General features: G+C 36.6%; 1 protein-coding gene and 1 pseudogene across 4 annotated transcripts in view; both read right to left on the reverse strand.

Moving 5' to 3' along the window:
- Positions 1 to 6,269: 6,269 nt before the first annotated feature.
- PPP3CA (protein phosphatase 3 catalytic subunit alpha) overlaps positions 6,270 to 24,238 on the reverse strand; it is a 282,030-nt gene continuing 264,061 nt past the window's right edge. For all 4 annotated transcript variants that reach the window (XM_025051775.1, XM_006918871.2, XM_015594930.2 and 1 more), the window contains 3 exons: positions 19,760 to 19,844; positions 15,144 to 15,241; positions 6,270 to 8,977 (listed from right to left, as the gene is read on the reverse strand). In XM_025051775.1, coding sequence (XP_024907543.1) covers positions 8,781 to 8,977; positions 15,144 to 15,241; positions 19,760 to 19,844 — 380 coding nt within the window. In that variant the 3' untranslated portion in view covers positions 6,270 to 8,780. The remainder of the gene's footprint in view (positions 8,978 to 15,143; positions 15,242 to 19,759; positions 19,845 to 24,238) is intronic.
- LOC112485661 lies at positions 23,707 to 23,822 on the reverse strand (annotated as a pseudogene).

Consider the following 24,238-nt stretch of genomic DNA (forward strand, 5'->3'; position numbering starts at 1 on the left):
TTCTGCTCCATGAATTTATGTTTCTATCCTTTCATCAATATTACACTAGTTTGATTACAGTAGATTTAGAGTGATGTTTAAGTTGGATAGTATGAGCTGTCCTCCAGCTTTGACTTTGTCAGATTATTTTGGCTTTTCTAGCTCTTCATCCTTTCAATATAGATTTTAAAACCAACTTGTCTGTATTTACATGCAAATCCTGCTATTGTTTTGACTGAGATTGCATTAAATGTATAGATTTACTTGAAAGAAATTGACATCATAAGTGTAGTCATGTGCCACATAAAGACATTTTAGTCAAGATGGACTGCATGTATGATACTAGTCCCATAACACTGTAATGGAATGACATTTCCTGTAAGAAATGGAAGGATATATGGTTCAGGAGGAAATTTTTTTCTCCGATGGGAGCTATGTCTGTAGGGTTTGGCTATAGATTCCTTCTCACTCACAGCACCTCAATTTCGAGTGCACAGATTACATCCCAGTCAGGCACTAACCTATTTCAGCACAGAGGGGGCTGACTCCCCAATCCTCCTAGATCCAGCATGATGGTCTTCAGAGTACACTGCCGTAAGTTCTTTGTTGAGAACCTAAGATCCTGTGGACACAGGCCCCAAGTATTAAGTGCCACTGCTGCTTTAGTAAAAGCTCTCTGTGGTAGTAGGAGCCAGCCTGTCCCTGTACTTTGGAAATATTTTCAGGATGTTGATATAAAGCATAGATAAGTTATTTCTTCCACCAATTCAATGCCAGAGAGAGCCCTTTTTGCCAGAAAGGGCCAATGGAACGAAAAACAATTTCTAGTCAAAATACTGAGTCCTCAGTCTCAGTCTATACTCTCTTCATGTTAGACACTTTTTTTTTTTTAATGAATAACGAAGTTCCTCAATCTGACCAGTGCTCCAACAGGCAATAGCCAAAACCACACTGCCATGAAAATCCCCTAGTTCCCTTATCTCTCCGTCTTGATTTCTTCTTCCTACTGATCCTCAGGCCACCTCTCGCTCCCTCCTGACAGTCACTGTTATGGCAACCTACACGTAACCCAGACAGTTTCTCCTTGATATTCCCAATCAATCCAGCCCACATACCTGCTCACAGAGCAGCATTGACAGCTTCGGTGTTCTATTTCTGATCCTGTAGGAAGGAAGGCAAAGGGAGGGTTTGTGGGACAGTGTTTATAAGTCTATAGCAGTGTACAGTAATGTCCTAGGCCTTCACATTCATTACTCACTGACTCACCCAGAGCGCCTTCCAGTTCTGCAAGCTCTCATTTATGGTAAGCGTCCTGTACAGGTGTATCATTTTTGATCTTTTATGTCAGATTTTACTGTATATTTTCTAACTTTAGATATATGAATACATACCACTGTGCTGCAATTGCCTACAGTGGTTAGTACAGTGACATGCTGTACAGGCTTGTGGCCTAGGAGCAATAGGCTATACCACATAGCCTAGGTGTGTAGTAGGCTATACCATCTAGGTTTGTGTACGAACATTCCATGATGTTCACAAAACAATGAAATTGCCAAACGACGTGTCTCTCAGAATATATTGCCCATCATTAAGTGATGCATGTCTGTACATAGAGTCTTCCAATTAATGAACTTAGCATGTCTTTCCATTTATTTAGGTCTCCTTTGATTTCTTTCATCAGCATTTTGTTGTTTTACAATTTCTGCTTTCAATTGTCATACATATCTTTAAGACCAAAAGACTTACGAGACCAAAATAATGTTTATTATTTTAACTCAGATATTTACTGCTAACTCTTCAAAATTCACTTAATAACTCTCCTTTTGCTATTTCTACGAACCTTAAACTATTACGTTACGAACCTTGCCCAATCCTGTCGAGACTCCTGCATGGAAAGAGAAACCTTTGCCAGAAAAAAGAAACTCTGTAAATATTATGCTTTTGCTTTGTCCCCTTCTGGATTTACTATGACTCTGCCAGGGCAGTGGTTACATGACTACCGTAGGCAGTAAATTCAGCTTCGCTTTATTTATAGGTTATTTTGGTGGTATTTTCCAGTAGTCAGACAGTGTTGTGTAAGAAAGTGACGCCAGAAACTGTGACAGTCCTTTGCAACCACAAAGACAGAAGCTACCAGAAGAAGCGTGTGAGAGGAAGCCTGGAAAGAGCTTATTAGCTCCTTGATGATAATGTTGAGATATCAAACTAATCCTGGGACCACAGAGTCCCAAAGGTCTTAAGTAACCGTAAACGTCTTTACGGTTTGAGCACAGTTAACCTTGCTTTGGTTAGGTGTGCCTGAGACACCTCCTGATTCGAGTAACTCGTTTGGCTCCACTCTCCCCTGTCACTCTCCTCTCGTGCCCCCCTCCTCTTATGCTTCACCCGTGGTGGTCCACGTCACTTTTTTTCTGGATCTTCTCTTCGCTCTTACTTTTTCTCCCAGGCTAGAGTGTCTTCCCACCCTCTCCCCTAATTCCTTCCCCTACCAACCCGCGCTCCTAGGAAGGTTCCAACCCAATGCCATTTCTTTTAGGATTTTTCTGACTATACATATATTCCCAACCACTACCTCGCACGCAGGCTCATGCGCGTGTACACACACACACACACACACACACACACACACACACACCCCCGAACCTCTTTTTCTACAGAATATCTATTGTAAGTACTCACATGATTGAGCTGCTGCTGAATGCCACAACAAAACCTAAAGTTTATCGAGTGCTTATTTTGTGCCAGGCACCATGACATGCACTTTATTTGAATTGTCCTTTTAAAACCCCACAAAAAGTTTACAAATTAATTACTCTTATCGTCTCCATTTTACCAAGGATAAAATGACGTTGCAAGAGGCTTAACGGTAAGTAGCGAGCTATAAATTCCAGCCCAGTCCTGGCTCCAGACTGGAACTCAAAGAGAGTATATTACACAGAAGTGAGCATGTGTGGCACAAAACATGATTTTCACTGCTATTACATATTAGGAGAGAAGAGATTGTGTTGTGAGTTCCATTATATTTTCCTGCCCACTGGCATGTACCTTACACAGAGAGCTACACAATAAATGCTCCCAGAGATCGTGCCACAATGCTGTCCCAGGTGCTAGCTGTGGCCTTCTCTTCTCTATAAACACACCTATCTTTATTAGCCTTAGCCAGCCATGTCAGAACTGTGACAAGTTAATTTTCACTAAGATGTTAGCAACTGACAATGGCTTGTGGTTTCCTTCTTTAATGTGTATCTTTTAATAAAGGGCTTTTGAAGAAAGTGCTGTTGAACCCAAAGGAATGACTCTCTCATGGTAAAACTTTAGGAACATTATGAGATTCTTGAAGACAACCTGTGTCAAATATATATTCGAGGAAGCATTTTTTGAACAAAGAGTGACAACTTGGTTGTGATGGTGGATGAGGTTATTAAAGTGGGAAAAGTGATATGAAAGAAGCAATCTTTTCAATATGAAAGCATTTCATTCTCTTCAAGACACACACAGCTTTTTCATTGATTCTTCACTGAAGAGTATCCAGATAGTTTACTGCTTTAATCCCTTTTTCCAAGTGAAGTCTTATAAACTCAAAAAGGCTATTGCCTACTCCCCATAACCTGTCTACTAGTGAATGCTAAGGTTTAAATAAATAATTCCTATATTTTCATCTAAATTCATATTCATTAAGCAACTATAAACAAAAATTAAGTCATACGTGATTCCGTGTAACCACAATGGCAAGCAGCGAAATATTTATCTATGCTAAATAATCTGTTCAGTTGGAAATATAAGAATGGACTTTAAATTTGTTATAGAAATAAACTAGGACATGGTTTCTCAAACTTGTTTGATCATAGGAATTCTGGTGGATGCTCATTAAAATGTCAGCTCCATTTCAGAACTGTAGGCTCTAGTTCATACTTAAGAGAAAAGTGGAAAATACTGAACTGGGGTAAGTATTTCAACTGTTCTTCTACAAGGGTTTGCCAGTTAAACTCCAAGGTAACCCACCCATCTGATGAGACCATGTTGAAAAACATTTCATTCTCTTTCTTTCCCTGCCCTTCTTCCAGGAAACATTATGCCAGGCACTGTTACTTGCTGAGAAAACAAAGATAAGCAAAGATTCTCACTGAAGTGCCAGACAAAGACAGTAAACAAGTATACACAGTGGATAAAGTGCTAAAATAGGTATTACAGGATACTATGCACTTAGAGAAGAGGAAACGTCTGGCCTGGCTGAAGCTTGGGGCTAGGTTGGGGAAAGTGGAGGTAGATGAGACTAGTGAGGGTCAGACCGTGAATGGCCTTGCATGCCACCCTGAGGATGTTAGGTTTAGTTCTGGAGACAATTTAGAGTTGTTGGGAATAAACCTAGGTATCCCCAGCACTTGGTACAAAATGATTTCAAAGTATAACTTGACAAGAATATCATAGGACTAGATTCTTCTCAGCTAACTTATATACAAGCTTATTGTGCAAAAACAGATAGAAGGGTTCCTTTGGTTGACTCAGAAAGCTCAGCCCTTTCTGTAAGCATGGGATTCTTGGGAACAGTTTGCAAATCAAAATCCTATGCTCCCAAAAAACTATAAAAATTGAAGGGTAATTTTGTTATAATCTTTGAAGAGAGCCCCTCTACTGTCTAGCAAAGCTCCTTCCATGCAGCAGCATTAAGCCCAGTCCCCTACGTGCACAAGCACTGGGCTTGTGGCACTCAGCCCAGTCGGCCTAGGTTGTACACAACCCAGCGAAGGGGCATCCACATTCTCCTGCAGTTGAACAGGCTTTGGTTAAACAGGCTCATTCATTTAACAACCTCTACTTTATGATAAATAGGTATCTTTCCTATTGAAGCAAGGTCTTTGGGAATAACCAATTCAATTATATAGCTCTCATGTCTCCTTCTGTTCACCTTTTTGTGTCTTTAGTCTTCCCTTAAAAAAGACCTTCTCCTCTACTGCATCTCAGTTCTCCCACATGCATCCAATTTGTCCATGTTGCCTCTTGAAAATGTGACCACCAGAGTTACATTTGTTTTGCTACTTCTTGCCTCTTGTTACTACAAATGTATATTTTAAAAAATTTATCATGAAAGGGCCTTATTACGGGCTTTTCTGGTTAGCACTGCCTTAAAATATATATGAAAGAAACATCCATGAAATAGAGTAAAAGTAGCATTGAAAAACAGCTCTGTGTTAAGCCAGACACTGACTATTTGATGAAATGCTGACATTTAACCATCATAAGGAAAACTGATATGCTGTCAAGATTGCCTAGCATTTTTTTTGTGGAAAAAAAAATAAGAACCTAGAGTAGTGAGAGGAATGTCAGAGAAGATCAATGTTTGTGGAGTGAATAAAATGAAAGTCCACATACCAGGGAAAAAGGAAATGTCTTTAGTTTGGGGATCTCAGATTTGTCCGGTTCAAGGAGCTTCCAGTCTTGAAGAAATGTAGGCACTCAGGTAGAGCAAGCTGACTTCTTAATGGAGTCTGACAAGAGGGCTCCAGTGGGTGGGACATATAAAGTTGTTGAGGAAAAGCCAGAGACATTTAAGTAAGCTTCACATAGGGGCTCTGGTTTGGGAGCAAAAAAAAATAGATGCATACTAAAATTTATTATTTCACATGGATGTGGTGGGGTGGGAAGAAAATAAATGTTTCAGGACAAGATCATTCTGGGCTTCAGCATCAGCATCACCACGACACTTTCTGGGCTGATGCCACACGGTACCTCCACTTTGATGCTCTGCCCAGGGGCAAGGCGCTGTCTGTGCATGGCCATGCTCCTCTCTCTCTCCACTTTGTTCCCCTCATCATACAAGTTTCGTCTTTGAAGATTTTTCTTTCTTTTCTTCAAAAAAAAAAATTTTAAAAGGATATAAAGTAGAGAATATTTTAGATAAAATAGTTGACCGAGGGTCAGTCAAAGCTAGCTCTTAACCCTTGAAAAGCTAGATAAAAACTCAGCACTGTGTTTGAACCCCATGAGAGGTAAGTCACCTTGGGGGTGGGTGAGGGAAGGCAGGGTACAGAGGTGACAGAAGGCTGTTTCTGTGTGTGTGTGTGTGTGTGTGTGTGTGTGTGTGTGCAGCCAAAGATTCACTGTCACATGCAACTCAAAAATTCAACAGTTTCTCCTAAAGCAAAGGAGATAGATCTGGCAGTGTTATCCCTTTCAGAGAAATAACTTTATTTCTACATTGACTTATTTGATACGCTGAATTATGCAAAAATATATAGTATTACTTTCCTAACCACTGACCAGAAAGACCAAGCAATACTCACATCGACTGCTTATTTTAATGTCAAATGTTTATTTCTATGCCATAGTCGCCTCAGCACAATTTGTAAAAGAAAAGAATCCAAAAAAATTTTTGTTTTGTCAGGATATTTTCTCTGCAGATATAAGAAAGAAAATAAACACCTTGGTACCAGAATTATCATGTCTTTCACATCATTCTAATAAGTTGCATCTAAATATTTTCTTTGAATGTCATTTTTTTAGGAAGAAAATATCCACAGGGGGAAAAAGTGTATGGATTCATTAAAATAAATTTGGGATAGTCTTTGTCAGAGAATATATCTAGAACATCTTTGTTTTGGTACACTATAGCACTAATTGCCATATTCTTATTATTTCATATAACAGGCATACTTTATTACATAAAACAAAGTGCACTGAAAATGAACAATGTTAGAAACAAACTGAAATTTGGTGTATCTTAAATCTTCAGGTGATTAGATATTAGCTGAAGCGCCGGTATACAAATTTTATATCAATACAAATGCAACTCTCTTTTGTGATGAAAATGCACTTAGTAGCTTAGTTCTTTTTGCTTTAGCAGATAGGGCATCCAATACAACTGAAACAACCTGATAACAAATTTCGTTTTTTTTTTCAATAAAAAGGAATGCTATAGTTTCTTAACTGGCTCCCACACTCGAGGGAGCCAGAAGATGGCATTTGCTCTTTAAATATATTTCTCTTGTCTGATTCGAGACACAAAGCCACCAAGCTTCTTTTAGCGGAAGTAGGCACCGCACCGTAGATCACGAGGCCCTCGGGGAAGCCTCTGAGAGCAATTCCGTGATGAACGGTGGTGGGCCCAGCACCTAGAAGACAGCATGGTGGTTGTGCACAGAAATCCCTTCAGCAGACTCAGTGAAAGGATGAGAATTTTTTAAGTTCATGCACATTTTATTGAGTAGTAATATAAAATGCTTTTTCTTTTTCATTGTTACAAGTGCATGCTTTGATTGCCAACATTTCAGAAGTCAAATTACAAAGGCAAGGCTTTAGGCTGTAGTGAATTACTTGGGCACTTATACAATTGTTAAAAAATATGAATGGACTTTTGTTGTTGTTTTCAGAATGAACCAGTTGTAACCCGTAACTGATATACAAAGGGAAAAAAGTGAAAAAAGTACATAGTGTGTGGCACATGACAGAATAGAACAAAATAACTAAATCGTTATGACATTAACAGTTACCATGCATTTAGAGTTTCACATGTAACTACAAACTTATTTAAATTTCACAAGGTTGCTAAACATGCTAACCGGCTATATGTGCACTGACAAGCTTATGTTAAAAACTTTTAAGAATACTCTCCCCTTTAGATTTTTTCAAAGCTTTTTTTGATTACAAAATTTCAAAGGCATTAAGCATTTTAGAGAATATAAAGTACGCCAGTATACATACATTTCCAGTATATGTCAGACCACTAAGCGCATTACAGTCCCATACAGGCCGATACAGCCATTTTTTTTTCTTAAAAAACATGCATAGGCAGATTTTTTTTTTTTTACAGAATATAGATGCTTTATCACTGTACTTAATATGGTGTCTTGTTCACTATACTTAAAAATGCACCACTCATAAATATTTAATTCAGCAAGCCACAACCAAGACTTGATTTATCAACAAAAATCCCTAAATATAAACAGCAAAAAAAGATGGATGTAATTATTCCAGTTTTTTAAACTTAAAGAAAAGAAACAAAAAGATTTTCATTGCTAAATTAATGTGTTATATTGAAAAAAGGGCATTCAAGCACACTAAAGAAACCTGAGGTAAGCATAATCTGTACAAAATTAAACTGTCCTTTTTGGCATTTTAATAAATTTGCAACATTCTTTTTTTTTTTCTTTTTCTGTTTTTTTTTTAAGACTGCCTAATTCATTTTATAGCCATTGTCTGACAAGAGTAGCAAAACATTATCAATAAATAGTCCTTATTTAGTTTATACATCATTTTGTTAAAAATGTTTGATGTCATCCATTTTTAGTGCTGCAACTGTAAACGTACAATAGAGTAAGAAATTAGACAAAGTTTTCGTGTCCAGTAACATAATAAAAGACCTATCTTTAACCTATCTAGAAGTCCCCAATGCAGTAGGAAAACATGTTCACTCCCTAACATCGCAGTATATACTAGCATTAGCTTTCTTTTTATTTTTTTTCTATAAGCATTTTTAAAAGGCATTACCCAAAAGAGGTGTTTAATCACCATCCCCACCAAAATATAATTTATTATATCTCTCCCTCTTTTTTAATGATAGTGTAAACTGAATCCAATTCCTGGCCCCTACAGCAAATAAGCTACCTTCAGAGGCAAGAACATCCAACTGCTGATATGCAGCAATCCCCACCATGCCCTGCAGCTCCAAAAAAAACCCCAACAAAAAACCATAAAACACAAAGAAAGAAAAAAGAAAGAAAGAGAAAAGAAAGAAAGAAAAAAGAAAAAGGAAAGGAAAAGAGAAAAAAAAGAAAGAAACAAATAAAAGAGTGAACAGGAAGTGGTCACTGAATATTGCTGCTATTACTGCCATTGCTGTCCGTGCCGTTAGTCTCTGAGGCGAGAGCCTTGTTGATGGAGTTAAGGTTGGCGTCAGAGGGCATGGCATCTCTGCGAGGTGGCATCCTCTCGTTAATTCGGTCTAAGCCCTTGGCCTCCTCGAAGCTAGTGATCTTATGTTGTGGTGAAAATCCTTTGATAGCTAAACAGAAAACCATTAAAAAAAGAAAAATCAGGTTAGCCAGAGGAAGACAAAAGGCGCGGCTGTTGCACCAGGTGATGTTAGAGATTTCGCAGTGAGAGAGGGAATCCTTTAGTAGAGAACAAGTGACGGGACCTGAACACAACACAACAGACTCCTTACCATACCTGAAGGTAACCAAAAGGTTTGAAAACAGCCAATGTCTCTTGCCAACCAAAATGTCCTCTTCAAGTTAGTAAGATGAAAACATTTCTCGTCTTCATGAAAGTTTAGATCAACAAAATCCAAAATGGATATGTAAGGAGGAATGATGCTACCAGGGATAGGTCTCTAGACCCAGCACAGCACCAACTGGCCACATCATTAGCTGAATTCCTGCATCCAACACCCTGACTCAGGCAGACTGGAACATAGCCCTATATTTACTATTCCACTCAGCTAGTAATAGCAACGTCAGTAGAATCACTGAGGCAGATATACCTAAAATTCTGGTCATAAGTTTAGAGCAGAAGCTAAAAGAAGATACAAGGAATTAACTTGGGGGATTTTCATGCCAGCTCAGAATCCCAGACAGGCTCTTCCAGAAAACAACTCGATGATGGCATGAAAAAAATAAAATTACAAACTCCCACTTCTGCAGTCAACTTTGGAAGCATGTGGAGTTGGTGACACCATACGAGGAACCCAGAAAAATCAAGATCAGATCACTAAGTAGAAAACTTGTCCGCCCTTCAGCAGTGAACAGGCCAAACTGATGTTCATCTGGTATCCATTCCTGTCTAAATTAAAGGAAAACTCTTTTTTGGTAGGTCAATGTAGACATAGCGATGGTTCAAGAATAACACAGGGAAAACGCCTTTCACGACTTTTAGCAAGAATGAATAGGGCTGGTTTGGGCCCTATTCAATGAAAACATGGAATTCTCAAAGGGGGAGCATTGACATTTGATTTTTTTCCCCAGTAACCTTTAGTGTGCTCCAGAAATAGGTAAGGTGTTTATGCAAGAAACTTAATGATTTCTCCAGTGGGTGCACCAATCAGTACGCTGAAAATAAAGTATGTAAATGGAGAACCAATGACATCAGTTTGCTTTACTTCCCTGTGAAGTGCAAGCCAGATACTGAAGGGCCAATCACCAATGCTGAACTGGGCTGCATCTCCATGGCTGATTAAGGACAATTTCATGGTACCTTTATCTCCCCTAGTCCCCATCCCCCACTGCCATATTTGGGGAAAAAAAAGGAAAGTAGTTTCAAGCTGAACCTTTGCCAGCCACTCCTACACAAATGTGCAGTGCCTTTGATTAGTATGGATGAGATTCTTAAAAGATATACACAGTTGCTTCTAAACTCATTAAACGATGAGAAATAGTTTGTTTCCCCTCTGCATTTTAAAGGTTAGCATCATGGTGATTAGTCAACTGTGGGAGGAAGAAGATGGGGAAATGGAGAAAGACCAAGGCCCAAAGCAAAGCTTCTTAATTCTTCTCTAATTTAGTAATAAATTATAAAATAATAGAGCTGTCTAATGAGCACCCACCCTGAAAACTAACTCGATTATTTGGAGGGACAAAACAATTGCACAAAGTGGTAGTGTTCTTTTTCTAAACTATGGCAAATACAATTTCATCATAATTAGTAAATATAAAAAGTTCATCATAATTTAAAACACGATTTTATTAATTTCAATGATAAAAGTGGAAATCTCTAGGTTTTAAAAGCCAATAAGGTGAGAGTGTAGAAATTCAAAATCTAGTTAGAACAATGAATACGTTCAGAATGGGGCTCCATTTCTAACCTTTTTTGTCTAGCCTGGTATGGAAGAATGTGCTCTGCTGTAGTTGCTGGTCAGACAATGGGTATTAGCAATTTACATTGGTAGTATACTTAACACAACACAGAGTCACAGAAACCACAGAAAACAGCCAAACTATCAACAAGAATGCACACTGCAGATTAGAATTTGCCAAGAGGAATAGAAAATTCCCACATAAATAGCAGTTTATTCACTGCTATTTAGGAAGCAGTTGTATTTTCTCTTACAGTGCTATCATTTCCCCCACCATATCCAAATCACGGACAAATTAAAGAATCTAAAGTGGCACTTTTTACATCATATCAAAGAACTAGATACACACAATTTTGGGAAAAATAAAAAGTTATTTTGCAAGAACAAAATACAACTGAAAAATTTTGTTTTAAAGGGGAACTTCAAATTATTCTTTTTAAAATTTCCAGAGGGTATGGTATACAGATATTAAAAACTATATTGAAATGCATTTCTCTCATATCTATACATTTAAAAAGCATTCAATTAAAAAATAATTGCTCAAGGGCCAAGTCTATTGTCCTTGAGCAGTACCAGGACAGTTGGTGATAGACATGTCTTGATTTCTCCTGCAACTAGCACAGTGCCTGGAGCAAAACAGACACTCTGTAAACGTTAATCCATTGAGTGGCTACTCCATCATCACTGTTTTTATTACCTGTGGCCACTTCCACAGCCACTTTGTTGATGCTAACTGTACTACAAATACCAATAGGTTCAAATTTGATAAGAGTAGCAGAACCGTTTATCTCATACACAGCTGTCTCGGGTTGGAATATTTTTTAGAGACATAAATTAATGTTTAACTACAACAAAGCACCATTCCAATAAACATTTTTTTCTTGCTAGAAACTTCTGAAGACTAGAATTCATAAAGCTATTTTTATTCTCTCCTTTTCAATGCTGACTGAAGTGATTTAAGGGAGGGACATGGTTCAGCTCAAAGAATATTGTTTTATGCGTCATTTGTCAAAACAGCTGCCATAACCCCCACCCCACATCTTTCAAGATATATAATCCTTTTGTTTTCTGTGATTATCCTAGGTTCATTGTATACAAAGTCAAACATAGCTTTAAGGGAAAAAAAACAAACAAACAAACCATAAAAGGACATTTTCCCCTTTAAAGCAAGAACATTTTGGTTAATACTGAGCCACAACTGTTAGCCCAACACCCACACACTCTGTACAAGCTACAGCAAAAAAATAAAATAAAATAAATGAATACACCCAGCAGAGCCCTTATCTGTTGCAGGTACAACAGAAAGGGGACTGGCCAATTTACCTTCATCAGCCTCAATAGCCTCAACAGTAGCTGAAGAGAAGAAAGGGAGTGCAAAATGAATGAGAAAAATGAGCAGAGGATTTTTAATTCTAAGAACAAATCAGTGACGATCAAGGGAGCTAAGAGAATTCATGTTCCTGTAAGTGCTGGATTCTGGCACAGACAAACAAAACAGAAATGCTAAAAAAAAAAAAAAAAGAAAAAAAGAAAGAAAAAGAAGAAGAAACACAATAAAATGATAAGTTTAACTTATGAGATGGACGTACCTCTATGAGTGAACTGTTTTGGTTTTTGCTCACTAAATAAATGACAAAATGATTAACCCCTTAGGAAAAAGGGAGAGTTTTCTTTTATTTAGATTGAATTGATAAGGGGCCAAGTCAGTCTAAAATGTGCATTTGACTCACACAAATTTCAAGAAAACCACTACTATGGATGGTGATATGTAGTTTTAAAATGCCAGACTAAATGGCAGAACTTGAATTGTGCCATCATGTCAGTGGAGTAATTCATACTATTTCATATTAAATAGCCTAGTGCAATGGAAAAGCAAGAGGGTGTAAATTTAGAGGAAGAATAAAATTAATGTATGTGAGTTGATAATGCCTGTGATTCTTTAAAGACAAACACTGAGCATTATTAGAGTGGTGAAGGAGAAAGAGTAAAGGAAGAGAATCATATAGTCTGGATTTCTTTTGCCAAGTAATCCAATTTAAAATCAGTTTTTCTTACTGGAATATCATTTTGGGAACAAAATTCTTGAAATGTTACAATCAAGTGGTAACATGCCAATAGCAGCAATAATTCTATCAGCACTTTAAAGAAAAGGCTGCTCAAATACAGAAAGATCAGCATACTTCTGAGGCAAAACTTTAAAAGCCTATTGCTTCATCAGCAACTTTTATAATAAGGTTAGGGTCTATTTACACTGCACAGGTGTATGAGTCTTTCTATGCCATCAAGGTAGTTGATATTTCCCTAATTAAGTGCTAACATGCAAAACTTCTCTGTAATTCCAAAATGTTTACTATTAAAATTCTACCCCTTGACTTTAATTTGCATATTTCTTATAATTTAAGGTTTTAAATCTAGGGCAACTGCCAAATGTGCACTACAATTTACTTACACTGCATTCTAAATTCCTTCTAATAAGAAAGTACGATGATTATCACCATGGAGAATAGTAAAGCTTGAAGTAGTTTCTCCTTTTGACAAACTGAAGGGCATCAGATAATGGAATTTGAAGTTGCATTAATATATGTGGTTTAAAATATATTCTGAGTTTTCAAATTCTCAGGACTAATGACGTTCCAACCCTTTTTTGTCTGCTTTGCGCATGCGGGTTTATGTGTGTGTGTGAATCCAACACAAGATAACACAAACGGTGGATTTAAAATAAAGTAACAGAAAAGAACAGAATAATCTAAGTTAAAATACAAGTAAAAATCTGGAAACAAAACTAAGAATTGTAATAACTTAAATAACTGAGGTTTAAAAGTAAAGCAAAATATGTGGAACCATACCAGCACGACATAATAGAAATATGTACTGCCCATTATTAAATGTATCCTTCTTAAACAAATGTAGTCATAGTTTCTGATAATACACTTAGAGTACCTTAAAACGTGCTCATCAAAAACTATGCAGATTTCAGTCAATTAGGTAGTTGTGCATTCTATGAGTATAAAAGATCCATTTATGCTAATGTTTTGAGAGCGTGTTCACTTTGGTGGGAAGAATTATTTTGTGTTTTTTAAAAAGTTATTAAAATAATTTTTAGCTATAAAGGGAGAATTTACTTCAGTTTCATATATTTTCCTACCTTCATTTAGAAAATTTTCTCTTTTTGTGGAAATTGAAAAATATTGATTTTAGAATAAATTCATATGAATATGAAGAAAATTAGAGTGATGCTGCTAGGATGTGATCACTTAGCACCACATTCATGAAGTTAAACATTACTCTATGTAAAAGAGGTATGTCTAAATAATGTAATTGTAAGAACATCTGAATCTTCTAGATTGAGAGATAGGGATAGAAAAAAAAGGTTCAGGGAAAGATATAGAAAAATAAGCAAGAGGCTAAGATTGCTTTGAAAATGTTAGAGTATATTTGTTTTCATTTTTTTCTGTTAAAGTCTAATCTAACAGCAAAATTTCCATAAAGCATTGTTAAAACTAGACTCTAATTAATGATAATATTAGATAACAAAAGTAACAAAAGTAAAAGAGTGTATAGTACCATGCTATCTAATATGGTAGCCACTAGCTACATGTGGCAATTTAGATCGAATTAATGAAAATTAGAAAAAAATAAAGCACTCAGTTTCTCAGTTGTACTAGCTATATTTCAAGTGTCCAATAGGCCACATGTTGCCAGTGGTTTCTGTACAGATACAGAAATTTCCAAAAAGTTCTATTGAACAGCACTTGTCCAAGAAAGCTAAAGATTTTAATACAAAATCTCTATTTTAAAAGAAATGTTTTCATTTCCAAAAATAAAACGTGGTTCTACTCAACTATGTTTTGGGTGTATAAATCAGAAAAAGACATATATGACTCCCATTTTCTATTTAAGCAGATAATGAAATCACCCTTTTTATATTCTTCCCTCCATTTTCCACTGAAATCTAGACTGAGGGATATGAGTGTGTGTGTGTGTGTGTGTGTGTGTGTGTGTGTGTGTATTTTGTCTATCAAGTAAATAACCAGAATATTTAGTAAAAATGTAATTAAAAATTTGTTTTAGCAACTAATTGACTCAAAGTGGTCAAACCTATTGTGTGCGTAAGCAACCTAAATGAGCTGTCTATTACAGAGAAGGCTGAATTGTGATTAATATGTAAATGAAGAAGTGCAGGGTTGGGTAAGGACTCCATTCCAGTGAATGAAGAAGCTATTGTGTTGGTCAAGCTGATATGGGGTTTCAGTCCTTCTTTGAGCCAAGAAGAACTTAAGACTAAGACCGATCTTAAATGAATGAATAACTCAGGGATCTAATGACACAGCTGACTGAGATGCTCCAGACATACAGTTATACCAATGGGCCCACTTACCGCTTTGCAGTGTTTGCTTCCCTCCAGAAAGCACTCCACTGGGGAGCATGCCCGTGGGGGTCAGGCCTTTCAGCGTCAGCACGCTCTCACTCTCTTCTCTGGAAAGGCACAATATTGGGGAGGGGGAAGGGCATTACGTTAAACTTTAAGAAAAAAAAATACTTGAAAGAAAAAATGCATATGATAACTCACATTTACATCTATCTTGGCTCTGTGGATTTTTTTTAACTTAAAACATACTATATATTTTTAAGTTCATACAGAAGTAATGATATGTGAATGACATGACTAAGGTAAAATTTACAATTACGCCATTGTGTTGGTTAAATCTCTTCTGAATATTGAAGAAACAGAAAACAGTTCTGATTTAGTAAGCAGGCATTACAACACAGAGTGTGTTTGCTGGGCATCCTGTAAGGTTTTCAGCCTAGGCTCAGCAAAAACAAATGAAGCTGATTTAATTTGGGAGAGAAAACCAGAGAGTATATCGGAGATTAAAAAAAAAATCCATCTATGGATTAGGAAACTAGGAGTTAGATACAGGGGACTGTTAAAGAATTCTGATATTACATGATAAACATGCAAAATAATGGCAACTAGTCAACGATGCAACTGGTAAAATTTCCCAGCTTTTCTTTTCAGTGGCTTCTTTCCTCTAATGATTTGCTAATATAAAATCATTTTATTACTCACTATGACAAATGTTTTACAATTAGTTTTAGGTACATCATTATTTCAATTATCTTTATTAATGACAGCATAGTATTAACATGATGCTTAAATAACCATGAAATAGGAATAATCTCATATCTTTCCACACAGTAGACACTGTAATCCTATATAACCCAAACAAGTTAACATTTTTTATATATCCAATGTTTATAATATGTGCAACTACTTCCTCCACATTTTTATGTCTAACATGACTCAAACATAATTCTTAAACTGCCCCCCCAAACCTGCTCCTTCCAAAATCTTTCTTCAACTCCATCTTTTAGTTATGCTTGAAGACTCGCTCTTTAACTGCTTTTATCCTCTCACGTCACATCTACTCGGTCAGCAAATCTGATGGCTCCACCCTCAAAATAGTTTCAGTATTTTACCACTTCCCACAATACTACTCTCTCATCTCTTTTTTAAAAAACAGCTTCATTGAAATATAATTAACATACCATACAATTTGCTCATTTTAAGTGTGCGATTCAACCAACGGTTTTAGTATATTTACATAGTTGTGAAACCATCACCGTAGTCAATTTTAGAACATTTTCATCACCCCAAAAAGAGATTCTTTGTCCATTAGAGGTCACATCTCATTTTTTTTCAGTCCTGTCAAACTACTAAGCAACTTTCTGTAGCTTTGTTTCTTCTAGATTTCATATAAATGAAATCACACATGTGGCCTTTTGTGACTGATTTCTTTTGCTAACCACCAGCATCTCTTCCCTGATTGTTCTAGCAGTCTCAGACTAGTCTTTCTGCTCTATCCTCATCAAGCTCTTACCCTTCCATCTCCATAACACGCCCACCCTCCAACTGCCCCCCGCTCCCCGCCATAACTATTCTCAGTGTAGCAGCCACACTGAGCCTTTTAATACCTAAGCAGATCCTCTATTCAAAACTCTCCAGTGGCTTCTTCTCTCATTAAGAGCGAAAGGCGAAATCTTTAGATTTGACAAGAGCCTTAAAAACTAGCCCTCAACCCACACTCCTCCATCCTCATCCATCTCTTGGATTGTATTTCCTACTAGTGTCTACTTTCATTAGCACTCCTCAAATATATACCCAGCACCTCCACACCTCAGGGCTCTGCAGTTGTTTTCTCACACTCTTCCTCCGACATCTGCATGGCTCACTCACTCCTTGCCTTCAGGTCTGCTCATGCATCCCCTTCTATCATGAGGACATCCTTGAGAATGCTGTTTAAAATAACATGCACCTTCTATATTCTCTATCTCCCCTTATGTATTTTATTTATCTAAAGCACTTATCACTCCTGAAAAACTACGGAGTGTGTTTCCTTGTTTTTCTGGGGTCCACTGCCCACTACACCCTGGCCAGAGAAGCTTCATATTCTTTCGACACCACTAAGTCATCTTGTTATCCAATCTCTATACTATCATTAATATACAATATCTAAACTTGGATAACAGCTGCCTCTCATCTCATGAAAACCATTCCTTGACTCCTCATTTCCTACGTACAAAAAATTAAATGCTTTACCATGGTACTCAAGGCCATCAAGGATTTGGATTTAAACACATTTTCAGCCTCATTTTTTTACTAGATTCCTCATTCACCTTCATGCCTCACTATCCAGCTCCTTTAAATACTTGGAATTCATTGACTACATAGTTCACTTTCAAATCAGACTCTCATTAGTGCTGCTTACTAAGTTTGGACAAGCTACTTAGCCTCTCTCAGTTTCAATTTGCTCACTGAGGTCAACCTGACCTTGCAAGATTGCTGTGTGGATTCCTATCAAGTGCGTACAGCATGGGGCATGGCTCCTGGCACTTAACCAGCATCCCATATAATGTTGCTCTTAGAATTGTGTGACTGTGTTCTTGATGATTTCTCAGCTTCCAGGAAAAAGGAATGCCTTCACCACCATTCTCTCCTCAGTGGAATCCAGCTTATCCTCATACACTCCTCCAACGCCAATCTCTCCACGAATATTCCTTTCAGGAAATACAAGGGGCTCCTCGCTGTGTTCTTCCACAGCAGAGCATCTCTTCTTGTATGTAGCACACATTTCGTTTTCTTAGATTATTAGTTTATGGTCTACATGTCTGGCATTCCACTTTGGTATCCATTTTGCCTAACTCAGTATATTATACACATTTAATGCTCAATCTTTACTTAATAAGCTTAACTTACTTTTCTCTAGATATGACCCCTCCTCTGTTCTATCATTATGTGCAATATTAGTCAAGTCACTGATCATCACTGGGTTCAAACAGACTGTTTTCCAGTTGGGAATAATTACATCTTATGTACCAGCAGACAGGGTACTAGACAGACTTTCCAAATTTAAGAGCTACCTATGACTTGTAACATTGCTCCTATCACTTTATGTGGTTTGAAGACTAACATAGACAGAAACAATAACCCTTTTCCCCTAAGTTTACTATAACATGGAAATTCTAGAGCTGTTTTTACTTCTTCTTGTAGAGATTTCAGATAAGAAACGAAATAAGAGCATTTATCGGTAAATCTGAGGCAAAATAAATAGGAAGCATTTATGTCGAGGTGTCAGTTGAGCTTTCAATCTTTCTATAGTTCTCTCCCCTATAGTAAATCTAGCCACACAGGCCTCCTCGCTGGTCCTCGAACCTGCTGATCTTGTTTCTACCTAAGAGTCCTGCACTTGCTCTTTCTGGGCCTTGAACACTCTTACTCCATCTCTCCACGAAGGTCATCCCCACATTTGCTCAAATGCCATTACTCAGAACGTTCTTTGTTGACCACACACTAAACTAAGTGCCTCATCTCCCACTTGCTATGTCTTTATATTGCCTTATTATTTTCTTCATGGTACAGAATGGTTTATTAAGTTTTATCATATTTATTATTGAATGAAGGAATGAGTCCGAAAAGTTCCATTAGGAATGTAAAGCATTAGAGCAAAGGCAGCCTCATTCATCAGGCTGTAGGAAGCTTCAATGCTCTATTTTCAATTTTAACATGACTTATCAAGATTTGGCTGGCGTCTTCGAGAAAAGACAATAATACTTTTCATCCTTCTCATGGTTCCCTGCTTGAGGCATCAAGTCATTTAGTCACTTTTTTGTGACTACCAGGAGTAGGATTGAAACAGCAAGAGAAATCAAAAGACCCAGTGTAGCTACTCTATGAGAAAGAATTGAAGAAAAAATTTGGTAAAACTGAAATTATACAATATGTAGATGGACTATTTCCCAAGATTTCCCTATTTACCCTTTTAAATGTGTGATTGTGAATTAACTATTCACTCCTCACATATAAACATGCCATATTTTAAACTAATTTTTGTGAGAAATACAGTTTCTTTGTATTATCCAAGATATGATAATTGATTTTAAGAAAAATGTAGTTAATCCTCTTCAAGAAAATTCTTCTTTTCTGGATCCAGGCTTAATAACAACACAATTCGTGGTCTATTTAAAAAAATAACTATTACATAGGAATTGACACATTGAAAAGCTATTTTTTTTCTCTCAATGATTTATTACAACAATATAGATTCACACGAACAGGCTTTATAGTTGATGTTCATTTCTAAGAAATCTAGTGAAATACATGTAATAAATTCATCTTTTACCATTGAGCCAGAATGAAAAAAAAAAATTATAATAGCTCTCCTATTTCACCACATGGCCAACTTATTGAGAAATAAATGTTTTGAAGTTTGGCAGCAAATAGAGGGATAAAATGTAAAATAGTCTATGGAAATTGGTGTATTTCAATTTGACTAAAACAATGAGGAACTGACAATTCCATTTAAAAGAAAAAAAATTACAGCAAAGCAAATGTCATCTAATAAAGCACTTAAATCACCAGATTAAAGTATTAACATGTTTATTAACAGACACATAATCAAATGCAAAATGGAAATAAAGAAACAATGACCCCACCTGAGAACCGAGAACACTCTGGCCATTTTGCCTATTGCTCGGATCTTGTTCCTTATCACCTCCTTCCGGGCAGCAGCTGTGGCTCCTGTATTTTAAAACAGAGAATTGACTAGTTAATGACTTTTTATGTAGCTGTAATTATTTTACAAATTTTCACATATAATAGACTACAGTAAGCAAAATCAGTGTTTTTTTTCCCTCCTTCTAAGAGGATTTATCTGTGAATCATTTTAAAATCTTTTGCATCTGGCCATTAATCCTTGGATATGATTCTTGAGCGGTCCCTGAAACGCCAGAGCAACTTTTCAGATTTCCCAGGGGAGGTGGGTAAAGAGCTAACTGAAAAACCACTGGGCAGAAAGAGCAGGATCCTACCCTTCCCTTCTAGTTGAATTCCCTTCTCTTCTGTTTCTATAAAGAGAGCGTGCATTGGCAGGAAAAATAAAATGAGTCATCAGGATCTTCTACTCATTTCCCGCCTCCATGCTGGGAAGACTACTATAGGAAACTGCTTTTTCAAAACTTCTCTTTCCAAGTGATCAAACTAGGGAGTCTCAGCACGCTATGCTCCCTGGAACATCGTGCATGCTACTTAATGGCCATAAAACATTCGTTTAACACCTGAAACTTTTACATCTTTTGGTTGGTTCATAAACTCTAGAGGAAAAAGTAAAAAACTATTGAATTAGATTTAGTGAGAGATTGGGTACATGGTTTGTACTTTAGTACTGTATACAAGTACAGTCTGAGTTAGGTTTACTATTTATTACATTTTCCAAATTAAAAAAAAATCAATCTACATAGATTATTGTTACTATAAATATTTTATTTTTTATAATTGTTTTCAAAATAATACTATATGATCTTTATTTAGTGAATCCATTTTATTTTTTCTTAAATTTCCAAGGCATGTTAAAAAGGTGCAAATCACAGAAACATACTTCTCTGAAAATTTTTATAATCCTAGGTAAGAAGGATAAATTGTCCTTTTTACACATCATTTGGGATTTTGTAGAAAGTGTTAACATAAGCATACTGTCTTTCTAATTTTGCTGACTAATAGAAATACAACAAAATATTATTTTTAGGTAATATCAGAAATGTTCCTAATCCGTACGGTTTATCACATAATTTGTTCTAAGACTGTAGTCTACAGATGGCAAATGGCGTAAATTTTGGTCTTTAAGTCCATGATAAGAATAAGCTTTCTGATATTTTTGGAAGGAAAGAGGGCTTTTAAGAATGTGATCTAGAATCTTTTTCATTGTTCAACAAGGGTCAATCAACCACCATCCTAACATTTCTATAAGAAAGAAAACTCACACCAACACTCTCACACAATTTTGAAATGACTGAAGGAAAGGCCTCTGCTTTTCTCTCTACCCTGAGGAAGTCAAAACATAATAGACCACTTTCTTCTCTTGAGTGGGTTAATTTGTCAGAGGCTATAATGATGCACACCCATCTCGCGTGCCCATAGTTGTTTCGCCGAAGTGAAACAGTGAGCTGGCTTTCTCTCACCTTATCTCTGACCTGAAAGCCCTCAAATAGCCTATATTTTTTGCCCATTTCTTTCTCTCTTGTGGCAATCACACCATGGTAGTATCTTGCAACATATCTGATTGGCAGGACTTATTATCATTGCCAGCTATTCTGCCTGCAAATGAGTAGAGTAAGTTTAAATCCATATGTGTGAAAGCCACTCTCTCATCCAGTCTCTATGATGATCAAGTGGAACCATGGATTCTCATTCACTATTGATAACTAGAATTATACTCTATTAGTTGGAACATTAGAACAGAAAATAGAGTGGGTCTAGGATCCTTGCCTCAAATTTTATTCTACGTTTTCAGAAATGTTTATTATCTACGTTTTGTAATTAAAATTCTTTATACAATAAATCCTGTCTTAGAGACCATCTAAAAGTCTGAGATTTCTGTGCTTGGATTTTACATAATTTATGATCAAGAGACTACTAAAAGACATTTGTTAAGAAAAAAAAAATGGGATGAAAATTAGTCTCCTTGTATTTTTCTCATATATAAATTTTTTCAGTTATTCGGTTAAATGTTGCTTTTAGTCTACTATTGTGTTATTACTACTCTGTGTTTAATATTCCCCAGTCTGATTGACCCATCCACTCATAGGTCTGATATGCTAAGTGAGAGAAAAGAGTCTGACCTTCTACAGCAAACAGTATGGCGAGATCATAAAATCTATCCCACAGTCACAAGAATGGAAAGTGTGTGAGAGCTCCAAAAATTGTGACTATATTTAGAAGCGCAACAAGAAAAGCAACTAGAAGGGGTAGTTAAATGTCTAGAAATAAACTGTATATATTCAAGAGAAATGAGAAGGGGAAAATATAAAATAAAATTAATGAAAAATATATAAATAATTTTCCAGAAATTTTTCAATAAAGGACTTGTAAAAACCATAACTAGAACAAAGAAAAGCAAGACACTAAGTTGGAAGGGGAGAAAAATAAATTATGTAGAGCTGTTCTTCTGAGCTCAGTATTAGCTGATGTTCAGGAAAATGCTCAAATACATATTAAATTTTAAATGTAAAATAAATATTCTGACAGTCAGAGCCAGTTTATTATTCCTTATTTTTTTCAGACCAAATGACTGACTGGAAAGCGTGTAACAGATATTCTGCTTTGTGTATTCATAGTTGTGCTCCCAACAATGGTGATTCGCCATATATTACAGCGTCATTTTTAATGAAGAAATGCTGTGTCTTAAAATTTCTCAATAACCCAGGTAAATAAGAAGTTTTATTACCCCTTATAAAATTAGAATCAAATAACCTAATCATAAACAATAAGGAAAGACAGTAAAAACCAATGTCTCAAAGTTTTATCCTGGGGTTACCTTCAATATTTTCCAAATAATGAGAATCAAAATTAAACGAATACTACATATTTGTAGTTTCACAAAAAATTTAAATATTCAAATAAAATATCTGAATTAATACGTAACTGAACTTGAAGGAGATGAACAGCAGCAGGATAGATTTAAGTTCAGAAAGTTCAGATGTAAAAGTCCTTGTATATTTCCTATTGCTACTCTTGGTTTTGGTATTTTCTAAAGGTTATTAAAACTTCTTTTGAATACTTATGTTCCATTGCAAATCCTCACAATCCATAATTCAATAGAAAGATCAAGAAAAAAATGCATATTTTTCAGACAGTTATTAGGTGCAACATGCAAATATAATGTCATATTCGACACTCTTGGTACTTGCTCTTTTTAAGTTGTGGAAATGTACCACAGTAGCGCCAATTAAAAATCAGTATATTAAATAATGAAGGCACATAAAATATCTTTTACATGAAAACTGTGGTAACTATTTTTCAATGAAAAATTTTAACTTGAACATCCAATACTTTCTGAAAGGCAACATTTTTTATGTTTAAAAAAACTAATAATTTTAAGTAACATTTTGTTGTGTTTCCATTCAAATAATTATGCTTTCTTTTTTGGGGCCTCTCTCACTCTTCAACTTTTAGGCTCTAAACTTCTTTTATGTCTGGGGTATTACGGTACTATTTCCAGAATCTAGGCAACTCTGCACACTCAATTTTCCTTAAAGGGGAAGTGGCTAATGTACAACCCGACAGAATCTTTAAAGATTTGCTTTTAACATGTGCCCTCCCTGACCTTAACTTAGCACCTTGCTGATTTCTCATGCAGCTGTATGCCGAACGGCCTGCTGAGTGAGCACTGCATCCCCACAGGGTGGTTTCAGCCTCTGAAGGGAACTGGAAAACTATATCAGCACCACACAGATGAGGGGCAAAGAGAGATTGTTACCACGTGGGCTATCTGCCACACATTGGAGATGAGGGCTCTGTCATCTGGCTCACAGTTCTCATCCCTTGAGCTGCTACTATACATTCCTCAGTTTTTATTCACTTTATTTTTTTAATTTCTTATTATTTATGCCTACAGCACCTGGCCTTCCTAGGTGGTCTCCCATCCAAGTACTAACCAGGTCCGACCCTGCTTAGCTTCCGAGATCAGATATTGGGCTTGTTCAAGGTGGCATGGCCATAGACCACAGACCGTGGCTTCACTGGGGCACAAACCCAGGACCTTCTGCGTGTAAAGCAGATGTGTTAACCGCTACACTATGGAACCACATCCTAAATTCCTCAGTTTTAACTGAATTAGGGGTGTTTAGAAAGCTCGATATATACAATTTATTACCCAAATTATTCATTCAAGTGTTCTTGTGGATCCTATCCTATATAGCCTGCCATGTACTAACTGCTACCAACAGAAATACAAATAAGGTATGATCTCTGCTATAGGAGATCATGTGAATAACCATAATGGACTGTGACAAACGTCAGAGAGAAAGCAGCAGTGATGTGTTGGAGCGTCTGTCAGCTGGTGAGAGTATACTGAGCAAGCACATCTCTTCTCAGCTCTGTGTTCAGTAGTAACTTCAGGTTGGTAGCCTGAAATCAGC

This window comes from Pteropus alecto, unplaced genomic scaffold, assembly GCF_000325575.1.
Source record: "Pteropus alecto unplaced genomic scaffold, ASM32557v1 scaffold5, whole genome shotgun sequence".
Classification (NCBI taxonomy): domain Eukaryota; kingdom Metazoa; phylum Chordata; class Mammalia; order Chiroptera; family Pteropodidae; genus Pteropus; species Pteropus alecto.